General features: G+C 36.7%; 1 protein-coding gene across 4 annotated transcripts in view; it reads right to left on the bottom strand.

Moving 5' to 3' along the window:
• The window catches only part of STRN (striatin), a 73,741-nt gene that overhangs the window by 35,325 nt on the left and 25,626 nt on the right, over window positions 1-12,790 (bottom strand). For all 4 annotated transcript variants that reach the window (XM_026081173.1, XM_026081172.1, XM_026081171.1 and 1 more), the window contains exons 5-6: window positions 11,589-11,753; window positions 297-432 (exon numbers count right to left, since the gene is read on the bottom strand). In XM_026081173.1, coding sequence (XP_025936958.1) covers window positions 297-432; window positions 11,589-11,753 — 301 coding nt within the window. The remainder of the gene's footprint in view (window positions 1-296; window positions 433-11,588; window positions 11,754-12,790) is intronic.

The following is a 12,790-nucleotide window of genomic DNA, read 5'->3' on the forward strand; positions in this document are numbered from 1 at the left end:
CAAAAATATCAAAAATACTAGGCAATATGGAACAGTATGAGGACAATTTAAAATGTTTTTTAATCTGTCACTGCAAACTTAAAAATGCAATATAGGTAAACAAGCTTAATTTGTATGCACAAACTCAGAAATGCATATATATCTGTTCTTATGCACACATGCTTGGACAGACCATCATAAAGATGCATTAAGGATTTGCACCTGTACATACAGTCATATACTTTGCAAATAGGCATCTTATTAATCTCACACTTTTTCTGTTCTTCGCAACTTTTTCAATTATTTTTTCCACTCACTGTTGAGGTATCAATGATTGTTTTCTCTCTTCCTTCAATATCTTCTTCATCTTCTTCATCACTGAAGTCTGCAGCTGCATTTTCAAGAAACTTGAAGGTCTCTAGCAGAGAGGCAGAGTCAGTCAACTCTGGTTTCCTAAACAACAACAACCACCACCATGAGTCAAAAGAAATCAGAATGAAGCCACTTTTGCATTTACTAGTCTGTTCTGTTTTATAATGTTCAACAACACATGAGATTAAAATAAGCCTAAAGGTAAAAATAGATTATGACAGGTAGCAATGTTTGTGGGTTTGAAAAAAATATATATATATATCCATAAGCTACCTTATCACAACCAACAACTCATCTTCATCCAGCTGCAACTCCCATCACAGGCACTTCAATTTTTGATGCATTTGAAAGCACTATCTGTCTGATATTTGCCCCCAAAGTAGTATCAATATTGATATACCATCATTGAAAGCTGCAGCAGCAAGGACATCAGTTATGACTACTAGTTGGCCTCCTACACGCATGTCAGGGTAGAGTAAAATTTTGCTGCTGCTACCTGCGATGTTCCCCATCCTGCTAGAAAACATCAGATTCTAGATCTATCAATTAACTTTTGAGACATGTAAAATTTGCCACTATAAAACAATATAATGGAAATATATCATAASTGACTAAATAATGTTTAAGGAGATGTTATCATTAACCAAATAGGGCAAGGGAAGGTGGGTTGGGTAAAGTTATGATTGTCAGCACTGGCAGAAATTCAGGCAGTGTCTCAGGGACAGGAACCAGAAAGGTTGTCATATTAACAACTGAAGAAGAAAAATCCAAGAAGTAGGATTGTAACCATTCTTAAAGAAAACATTGATGAATGTATAATTAAAGCAATCCTAAAATCAACAACAAGTACTATGCTTTCTATACATAAGAGACACCTCTTCTCCTCCAATCCCTCAAACTTTTAATTGAGCTTTTATTGTAACAAAGACTTCAGGAAAACCTTGTACATTCTTTATATGTATTTACAACAGTAAAAAAAAAGACAGACTTTACAGTTAAGTTTTCTTACCTTCAACCAGTAGTCTGTTTTTCACAGTTCATCACTAAATGCACGTCATCTTGATTTTCACAACCACTGAAACCATAGAAGTCTCTCTCTTTTCAGAACTGTAGTTCTAACCTGTTTCGTACAGTCATCCTTACTTGGTAATGACCAAGTGCCTTGCTACTGCTACATTTCCCTTCAGCTATGACCCACTCCAGAAAGGTTCGCTCAGCTGACAAGACCACGCAGTAATAGAAGGCCTTTTTAACTCCCTGCAGTGTGAACACCTGATTACCTGTCCCTTGCCCACTGATTTCAGTGTTCCTTCGTAACATTTTTCAAAGGCTTATTACGGGGAACATTCAAGGGCAAAAGCTATGATGCACAGTCAGGTGTGATACACTCCCTTCTTTACAAAGTCTCTGCTCAGTTAGCTCCATACACACACGACAACAATTAGCAGGAGCAGCTTCTTCATAGCTCTACTATGTCTGTATCTTTTTAAGACAATCTGTCCTCCTACCCTTTTTTCATTCATCTATTCATGGAAAAAAAATACCTATGAGGATTTCATCTTCCATTTGAAAATCCAGATACACAGCAGTTCTGTGCCATCAGCATAACATAAAACGACGTACTGTATCTTTTCACGGTCACTGGTTTTACTGAGATTCCTCCTTTCACTTTCCTGTATCTTACCTCAGATGAAAGTAATCTCAAACATGCTTTCAATTTGCCTTGCTTCTTGCAGTATTTTATCCTTCCTGTTTCTATGACAAACCTGAAAAAATGCCATCATATTGTTCTCTTTTCCCTTAAATAATCATTACATCAGCAGACTGTAACATCTTATGAATCTGTAGCAACAATGTACATTTTCACAGAAATCCTACGGGATTGGTATTTTGCTGCTTCCAACAAAATTTGTAGTGTGCTTCACTTAACTAACTTCTTGATTTTTAACAGATTTTGTGTGTCCTGCTCAACTTTTAGTGGACTAAAATGTCTTTCTGCAATTGTATTTGTTTTTTCCTGTGTATTTTGCTGTTGTTATTTAGAAATCTGCCATTTAAGAACATCATGGCTGTCAATCCACTGCGGCAACTATCACAGACACACTACAGTAAATAGCTATATATGAATTAATACCAAACGTAGAACAAAGTTTTAATTTACAGAACTTGTTGTTAAGAACCAAATATCTTTCTACAGGTACCACATATTTGCAACAATTCATACCCAGATTACTTAGTTTCTATACTCATTTGATTTTACATCAGGTTCTCTCACACTGAAGTTCAAAGTGACCACCAGAAAGAAAAGGTTGTATCTTCTTTAAGTAACCAGCCTGAATTCAACTATCATATTAATTATCACATACTTCAGTGCACGGGATATATACTGAATTTTGTGCATCTCCTCTTATATGGGGGGGAAGGTATCTTACCTACCAGGAAACACAGTAGCTAATCATATATTTCAAAACTCCTGCACAGAACAAAAATGTACAAAGTCAGCACAGTACCACAAAAGGTATTTGTGTTAAGGCACAATTTCCAAGAGAGCTCAAAAGAACACAAAAAGAAAACAGAAGTGACAGAATATTTAAACCATTTAAAGGTTCTACAGAGAAAAGAAGCTTCATGCTCATGGGTTGATCAGCTGTATCAGACCCTAATATATTTAACAGTCTAACAGAAGTAACTCATAATGCTCTATCTACGATATTTTTCATCCTTTAGTGGTACACAGCACATTTTAGATATTACTGTCAAAAGAAACACTTAAGAATACTGTAAAATATATGACAGAAAATGCCTAGACTTAATCTCTGTTATGTACTTTGACAGCGAGGTGAAGCTTGCCTGGTTCATTATTTTCCAGCTGTTTAGTTTGCTTCTGTTACAGGGTCATTCACGACGCAACTAAAGAATGCAGAAGTGGCAAAAACATTCACAGATAAGGCAGTGTAATAAATTACTTTAAAATACAGTTTAGAAAAAAAATAACAGTTCTGGGGCTCTTGTAGTCTAGAATAGTAAGGAGGAAAAAAAACCAAAACCATTTTAAACAGGTTCAAAGAACCTGAGGGTTCAAGGCAGGAACTGGTGCGGGAACTGTCGTATTACAGTCATGAGTGGTGCAAGACTATGGCAAGATGCCGGAACTGCTGCAAATACAGGGAGACTCGCTGAACTGTCCTGAACCCAAATCTATGTAGGGGAGGACATCATTTTCAGAGTGCAAGAACTCTGGCAGTGCTTTTCCCTTCTTTCCCAGCCATACTGTATAAAGAAAAATTAGGGGGAGAAGGAGCCAGAAGTCCCAGACAGTGGGAGCAGCGACAGAAGCTGCCAAAGCAGCAATCCCAGAACAGCCTAATTTGGACTGGACTTTGTTCACTCTGTGCTCATCAGCTATTTGCTCTGAATCTCTGTTCCACTGTTCCTCACTTTTACCTCCTTTAAAGCAATACAAACCTCCTGAAATCACACAAATATTTTTTTCCTCAGGAGCATGAGGTTGCCAGAATTTTCTGCAGCTATGACAGCTCTGAAAATCTCATTTTAACTTGTACTTTATGGGATGTTCAATTATTCAGTTTTGCTTAAACTCCTTGGCCCCCTTAGGATTAAGAATAATCATGATCTCTTTCCATGAAATCAAAGAAATACGATTTCTACATATTCTACGTATACTGTTTAAAGCATTCATGGATCTTACTGGCCGTCAGCAGCCCATGCAGCCAACTCTTCATTTTCTGCCCTACAGTCATATGGCTCAAGACAAAGCATTTTGAGTTAAATACAGTTGGGCCCTGACATCTAAATATTAGCAGCTTTACAAAATATGTAGTATCCAATTGGCTCTCAGCATTTAATATTAGGAGCTTAACATAAATCCTGGTTTTGACTGCATAAAAAGTAGAAACTGTAATAAATTCACTTTTCCTGTAAGTTATGTGGCAGCTAAGCCATCATATTGATGATACCTTTCCTGCTTCTAACATGATCAGGGCATTTTATATTGTAAAATCAGGTTTAACTTGGACTAAAGCCAGATTGTGGACCAGTATTTTCTTCGTAACCAACACATTCAGTATTTCTATTGTTGCCTTTTCCAGTCCCCCTACCAACTCTCAGGAGAATTTCTGTGGTAATGTCCAGGGAAACATTCATGAACTCCTCCACAAACTGCCCAGCCACAGAGCCATGAACTGCCTCGGTCCTACCCGCTCTCCCAAAGGAAAAAGTACAGGGCTATTTCTTTTCCAGCCAAGAGAAACACAAGTTATCTCAAATAACAACAGATTTTATTGATAAATTCAAAAGCAGGAAGAAATTCCACAATATAAAGTTAAATAAATACAGGCTCAACTTTTGTTGGGAAGTGTTTCTGGGGGCCCGTATAGGAAAAGGACAGTTCGGACCTACCATTTGAGGAGCTATTCTAATGTACCACAAAGATGCTGCATGACCCACAGGTTATAACGTGTGCTGCCATGCTGCCTTTCCCCAATTTTCGAATGTCTCTTTCTGGCTGTGGCCTGCTTCATACTTTAGACAGCAACACAAGTTACCCTTTCTTGAGCCATTTTTGTTGGCTCAGTTTCCTCCTCCTATCTAACCTTGTGTTAGTGCAAGGTCATAATTTTTATTAATTTCTCACAGAATTTTGTTATTTCATGTTTTAATACAGTCTTTTCTGTGTGGCTAATTGAGTTATCTCTTTCAAACTGTAAAACAAATACATGTATGCAAATTCAAATTGCTTCCTTTCTATGACAACTGCCTTTAAGGAACACTTTGAGAAATCTTAAATACTGTGCAAAATCTTTCATAATGCAGTATGGAAAATGTGAAATTACCAATCTATAAACTGCTGGACACTTACAATCATCAAAACTTACACACAGGATAAACACTGGACAGGCTAGACAGTCTGTCACAATCTTTTTGAAACTTTTTATGAATTCACACCACACAGTGCAAGAACCAGCGCAAGACATATTACATCTGGTAAACAACACTTACAAAATGGTTTGGATGTAAACTGCAATTGTTAAGGAATGCCACTTAAAAAGGAAAGGTTGCTCATCTTGCCAAATCTAGTCAGATAACTAAACTATGTCAGATAAACTTTTTTTTCTAAATACAAATAAAAAAAATTCAGTATCGGAAGAACTGAAGTAACTTTTAGAAGTTATTTCCTCATTTACTTCCTCTCTCTTTGTTTCCCTTTCTCCCATTGCACAACTTCTCTGCGTCTTCCTCCCCATTCCTGAGCTATGAGTCTTATGTGACATTTCCAAGAAGCAGCTTTCAGCCCCTTAAGCCATAGATCTGCGCCAATGAAGTGAAAAGCACTGTCACTGGTGCTACTTTCTCCACACAAATCTCCAATTTATCTAACCTTTTTTTCTGCTTCAATGCATCTGTTCAAAATGTCTAGGGCTGGCCAAAACCAGTTATCTTTGAAACACTGGTTAGGTCACTGCAAGACAGAGGTAAGGACAAAAGGCAAAAAGGTGGAAAAACAGCAGTAAAGGAAATAAGGCAAATAGACTTTGCGTTTTTTTCTTTTTTTAATTCAATATTTTAGACTTGCACACTATTCTGGAAATCTTTCTCATGGCAAATGTTACCTCAGGTTACTAAAGTCAAAGATCTTTTTCCAATAAACCATTTTATAAGTGAGCAAACACACAACATTCATAAGCCTATACACATTCATCAGCCAGTATGCAGCAGTTTCATGAAATATGTCAGTGTTAATAGGATTTAGGGAAGCAAAAGAGTTATTCAAGGCCTTCTAGTGTAAAAACATGTTCACTTGCTAAAGTCTTGACTGGAATGATTTATTGTTTATGAGAAAGATAAGCTCTTCAAAATGTTTAATTTTAATCTCTGAAAACATCTTGGGATTTGCTCTCAAATGCTTTACTTGAGGTTTGTTGGTTTTCTGCTCAAGTAAAATACATGCCGTAGAAACAATATGTGGTTCCATAGCAGGGGAGGGAAGGCAGGAGATCAGAGAGAGACTGATATATCAATCAGGCTTAGTTTTTCTTTAAAAAATTTCTATTGGCTATTTTAAAAGACTTCTAATTATCAAACTTTTAGCAAGAACTCAGATAATTTATCTATATTGTTTTTATATATACACATGCATACGTGTTTATACTCATAGATATGCTTGGTATCCCCTTGTTCCTTTACAGTTGTGTTGCTTCATTAGATTTCCTTCTACTCATATCAAACAGTAGTCAGATACACACCTTCAGAAGATAAACTAAATTGACTGCTTAGGTTTCAGTCACGAAGGTGAAGCAATAAAAAATGAGGTAATAGGTGAACTGAGGGTACTTAAACACTCTCATGTTTTCAAGGCTACAACTGACATTTAGAGGTGGCTTTCATTTGTATTCAAATTTGCTGGGGAAAGGATCCATTCCTCTCACTACAGGTGTTAAGAATTTCAACTGTTAATGTAAAGTTACTATTTTAGTATCCAGTTTTGAGTCCAATCATGCCAAGTGGTACTTATCTGTTGTAATGCAAGTGAGCTGATTTGAAGAAACTGAAAAGAGATCGCCTTTTAAATTCCATGAAATAAGTGGAAACAGGGCTATATCTATGTCAGGTTATCAAAATAATGTTTCATTTATGGAATCAAAATCTTCCAGGGCGCATTCGAAATCCACATGATGTCTTGAGTGCTAAAGTTTTCATGAGGATCTGTACATTAGCAAATAAATAGGCAGTGTAAGAATACAAATATTTGGCTACAGGTGTAGCGGTAAGTAACACAGAGACTGAAGCTACTTTACCTAATAGTAAGAAAAGAAACTGAGTTGGATTTAAAGGATTATTAGATAACAAGTAGTTGGTTCATCATTGTACTAAAGAAGAGACAACCAAAAGGGTTTAAAAAAAAAAAAAGGCTAATGTAAACACAACCCTCTAAGATATCCAACATTAAGCTGAGAGGAGATCAGACGGACAGATGGAGCACAGCAATTTTCTTCAGTAACTGCAGACTAATAGAACTGAAGTTACATTTTGTCCACTGTAAATAAAGACTGTTGTCCTGAATATTTGCCCTGCAGTAGCAAGGCCATCAGCATCTAGATGCTGAAGTAAACAGCAGCAACCTGACAATAACCAGCCCAAACATTCTCACAAGCCTCTCCCCAAAAAAGGCTCTACTTATTGTCAACATGACAGCACCGCGTATCAGACCCCAGGTGCTGCAGTAAGTACACGAGCTCTGGTAGAGCAGACTTTTTCCACTGGAATTCATAAAAGAAAGCAGTGAATTGAGGAGAGGAGGAATATCCTCTCTACTTGCCAAAAAGTATATACTGCACACAGCCCTGGGATCAGAGGAAGAAAGCCAGGGCCTACCCTTAAACAAAGGCATTTCAGAGGGAAAAAAAAAAAAAAAAAAGAAAGAAAAAATAGAAAAAGTGTGTGTGTGTGTGTCTCTGTGAGAGCTCAGAGGTAGATCAGTGATATTGCTGAAGGAGGCTGAGGCTGACTAGCAGCAGCAATCACTGTAAACAGTTTGATGGGTTCGTACAGAAACTTTGCTAGAATCAGACAGGGCAAAGTATGGCAGCTCTTTGGTTCTTCTACTGGGATTACTTTCAGTACAAATTGGTGTTTTGTTTTTCACCACTTTATTTTCATTGAGAAGGAATTAGTTGTTTAGCAGTAAATGATATTCAAAGCAAAATGGAAAACTTGCTTCCTCTTTCTGTTGTCCCCTCTCAACCCCCAAAGAGGTAACCATATGGCAGCCTGAAACATCATTTTTGACTTTCTTCAGAATTTATCGAATGAGCTTTCCAGTCATATGGTAGGCAGTTTAGCCAATCTGTTCCTTCTACAATTTACATTCCTATATGAAGAATTTTTTATGAACATCTAAGCCTAACGTGCCCTCTGTTCTCCTGTTCCTGAAACTCATCATTGTATCCTTTTTTCCTTCTGTTCTTCACTGCGCTATTTTTTCCACTCTATGATAGGTTATCTCTTTCACATTCACCCACGTTTTTTCCAAATTCCTATTGATTAGTCTTTATTTGTTTCTCATCCACAAACTTTCTCTTTCTTCATTCCCTCTAGTCCACTTTTCACATTCTTCCTTCCATGTACTTTTTTTTTTTTTTTTTTATCAGACTTTTGAAATCTGTAGTCCTGTCTGGGTCTACGGTATTATGTAGTTCTCCCAAGACCAAACAAATCAGCAACGTTTTGTGTGCTGCATTTCCTGTCATTAACACAGATATTCATTGTTAAACTAGACTCATTTCCATACATTATATTTTGCCCTGAACTCCATCCTTCAAAGACAATTAAAACATCCTCAGGTTGACCACTACTTCCACACTAGCAGGTATTTAATATCAAGGTTTCCTTCATCAAATGTTTTGAACTAAAAAATTCACCAAGTTGCATTGGCTTCAGTAGTTCAAATGGTTCTGTGGTAGTAGGAAAGCTTTCTCATACAAAGAGTGTCACTGTGTCCATACAGCCATGCTCTGTGTCTTCCACCTGCATTTTACTTTGCAGCTGTCCCAATGTCTGGTGATCCTGGCAAACCCATACATGCCGTTAATCTTTTGGGGATTACACTAAAGTTTTGTTTTTCTTCCTGTTCTTCCAATCTCTCTCCATTACTTTCCTCCTCTGTCACTACCAAAGTAGAGACTTGTTCTTTACCCTCCTTCAAAACTTCTGAGCTTGCTGTGACCCCAATCCCCTTCGCCCTTTATGTGTACACTAGGAGTAACAAGAGGCTGCTAAAGAACTGCTAACTTTTTCTCCCTCCATGAGAATTAAGCAGCCTAGAACTAGTGGTGTTGCTTCACAGAGTGATCTTTCCTCTGCTGTAAGCTAGAATCAAGCTAGCTGGGCCACCTAACTTTTTCCCAGTTCTGTCAACAACATAAAAGAAATCATATGCTAAAATGATGAGTTGAAGAAGTTTTGAACACTCAGCAAGAATTCCAGCTGGGATCAGGAGTGTGAACCACATGGCTTAAACCTTACACACCCATTCAATACTGATACACTTCAGAAAGAAGCTGGCCTATATATCCTCAAGTAATGATAATAATAGGTTAGAGAGGGAATAGGTAAGTTTGAGCTGAGCACCATATCTCATCCCCTTTCTGATTTCCAATCTGCCATAAAGCTGCACTGTGAAATCTCAGAGGCAAGTGATAATGAAGTTGAGAGAAAGTAAATAACACCATATACCACAAAAAGAGTGAAGTATAAGATTTTACACCATCTACTAGCCCAAGATGAAACAGCTGCAAAATAACAGGCAGTCTCTGCTAGGAAGAAAGCCATGGAGTGCCTTCTGCACTGATGATCTGAATGTGTACTGAAATATCCAGAAGAATCATAACATTGAAAGCTAGTCTTAGATTCATCTTTATCAGGGTTTTTTTTTTTTTTTTAATAAAAATCCCAACTTTTTCCTTTCAGTGAGAGATATCTCAGCTGAAACTCATAAACCCAAAATAGCCCATGAAGACTGACATGACTATGTTGAACAAGATCACTTGAAAATTCTTTCATTGCAAAACCCTGGAGTCCTGTCTCACACATATCATGTATCAGAATGTTCCCCTTAGCTTTCTAATACAGTCTGCCACTTATGTATTACCACTGAGATGAAAACAAAGTCTCAAAGTGTGCATGCTTTAATAGCCTTGTAGCTGACAATCTTGCAGAGCAAAAACGGAAGGAAAACTGATTTTTCTGCAACAGTGAATACCCTCAGCCATAGAGTAGACTACAAATGTTAAACCTAAAACCATATCTAGCCAGAAAGCATGTATATGGGGAAAAATGCACGTGTATTCAAAACTGCTATCTCAACTTCCTTGTCCAATTTTTTCATCCATCACAACTTCCTTATAAATCTCCATCTTTTTCAAACCAGAGTAAACACATTTTAATAAAATTTCAATCTTCAAGCATAAGGAAAAGAACAGGAGCTTTATTTAGCCACTTCCCCTGAGAAATCATTTCTTCACCAGAAATAGAAGAAAAATTGTTATTGTAATCTATCAAGCACTCCTTCAAAACCAAATCTCTCTCACATAAAGAACACGGCTTGTCAGCTATGTAGTAGCACAGTATACAGCTTGGAGGTTCTCTCATACGTTCAAATTTTCCACTCCACAGCATTAAATTTAATTACATAACAATGAACTTATGCCCTTATATAACATATTTGCCTGCAGTCACTTTTAACTATCTGCCAGGTATAATGAAATTTCACAAATACTTTTGAAAAGACAGAATGTATCCTGTAACAGTATTATACCTTAGAATAAAAGGGTCTTGAGTTTTGCCACATTAGTATAGAAAAGAAAAAACAGGAGGGAGAGTCTTCAAAGAAAACAGTGCTGACTGCATGTTAATGACAGCACAAACTACTGGGAACAGAAGCCTCCYGTACTGTTTGGACAAAAACTTCTGCATCATTTTTCAAGTTTTCTAACTACAATATCTTMAACAAGAACAAATGGATTGTCTTCCTGATGCCTCTACAGTAAGCTGTAGATTTAAATTTTCCCTTTTTTTTTTTCCATGGAAAAGAGAAAAAAATGAAAAAATAAAAACAAGGGTTTTATATTTTCAACATTATTTAAAAGCAAATGTAAGCACAACAAGCTTTTACTCTGACTAACTTTTGGTAGTATTAGAAATATTAAAAAAAGACAGATGAATATCTTACATTTCAGCCAGATTTGCATATGTATATCCACTAGTGGAAAACTCAGAACTTTCAGGTATTAGAATTTAAAAAGTAAATGTTTTTCAGATCCTATCAAAAAAATCCTCTACCTGATGCACATTATCATGTCAAAGTCCATATACACCAGAATTGCAAAGCCTGTAATCTACACAGTAAGGTTTACAGCAATCTAAATGAAAAGCTGTTGTTGAAACAACACTGATCTCTAACCATTTAGCAACGGTACCTCAGAGAGGCTTGACTTTCCTTTCTGCTGCCATCCAGCTGAAAAAACCCATGTTGCTTTTGATCTGTGAATCTTAGAGAGGTGCTGCGTCCAAACTTATTACCTGATGTGATAAAATTAGGCAAAAATATTCTAATCTCTAATTAGCAGAAAGTCCTGAAATCTTCTCAGTAAACAAAAATTAGTTCTAAACCATTAATCGCATTTATGCACAAAGATAACACTGTCATCTCTGATGCTTACCCAATCATTGCGTTTTCTTTAATCTGGTCCTCTGTGCCATTTACCATTGGCTCTTGATTCCTGTTTTCCTTCTCTGAAGCATCACTTGAGAGGCCCAACAAAGCTCGTACCCGTTTTGACTTCACATCCAATATYGTGTCAGTGTAGCCCACTTCTTGTAGGTACCTGTAGGAACAGGAATCATGGTAATATTCCATGCATATCTCAGTTGTTTATTCAAATCCATAAATAAAAACTTCTCTCTAAACTCATCTTCAACTCCTTAGCTTGGCAAAGCATGGTGCTGTGCTAATGAAACATGCTAATAAATCATCCTGTACCAGCTGCAGAGGGCTCGTCTCTTGCAGTACCAGTCTCTACAGTCTCTGAGGGAAAAATAAATAAATAAATAAATAAATAAAATCAAAGAGCCTAGCAATCAGAGGTTATACAATACGTTATTCATTCATTTACTAAAATGGATGGAAAAGAACTTTCAATTAAAACATTTACCAGCTTACAAAAATCACTACAGTTGCATATATAACATAGCCATTTTATTCTTCAACACATGGAAACTAAACATGAAGCAAAAAAAAAAAAAGTGTCAGATATGTTCCTTAGAAAAACATTATTTAAAGCCTGGAAAACTGAATAAAAACAAATTCTGTAGCTGCAGCTACAACAGAAAAAAAGTGTTATTTATAACACACAAAGCTTGATATAAATTTAGCCTTGCCATTTTCTTATTCGGCAGAATATTCATTTGTCTTTTTGGTACCCGATTGGAAGACGACAGAACCTGACTATCAGCCTAGGGAATGAGGCATACGCACAGAAAGACCAACTTACAGAGTAGAAGGTGCAATATTGATACTGTCTTACTAACAGACCTCTTTAATTTAAACTGAGGGCTGTAACTGAGCAAAAGCACACAAGAATGTGACTAAGTTCCTTGAAAGTGAATAATTCATTAAGGCCACAGTTCAAAAACTGATTTAGTCTAACAGACATTTACTTCAATGACAAAAACTGTGAATTAGAAAATAAAAGATCCCTCTAGGCTAACTTTCTGGTATCAGCATTTTGTGCACGTAAAGCAAGCCAAAATGGAAAAGTTATCCCTCCCTGACCCTACTTATTTTTATTCTAAATAGTTTTAAACAGAATTACTTGTGCGTTTTTTTTCGGTTTTAATTGCTAAAAGAACTGGAAAAAAGTCT

This window comes from Apteryx rowi, unplaced genomic scaffold (assembly GCF_003343035.1).
Source record: "Apteryx rowi isolate R43461 unplaced genomic scaffold, aptRow1 scaffold_54, whole genome shotgun sequence".
Classification (NCBI taxonomy): domain Eukaryota; kingdom Metazoa; phylum Chordata; class Aves; order Apterygiformes; family Apterygidae; genus Apteryx; species Apteryx rowi.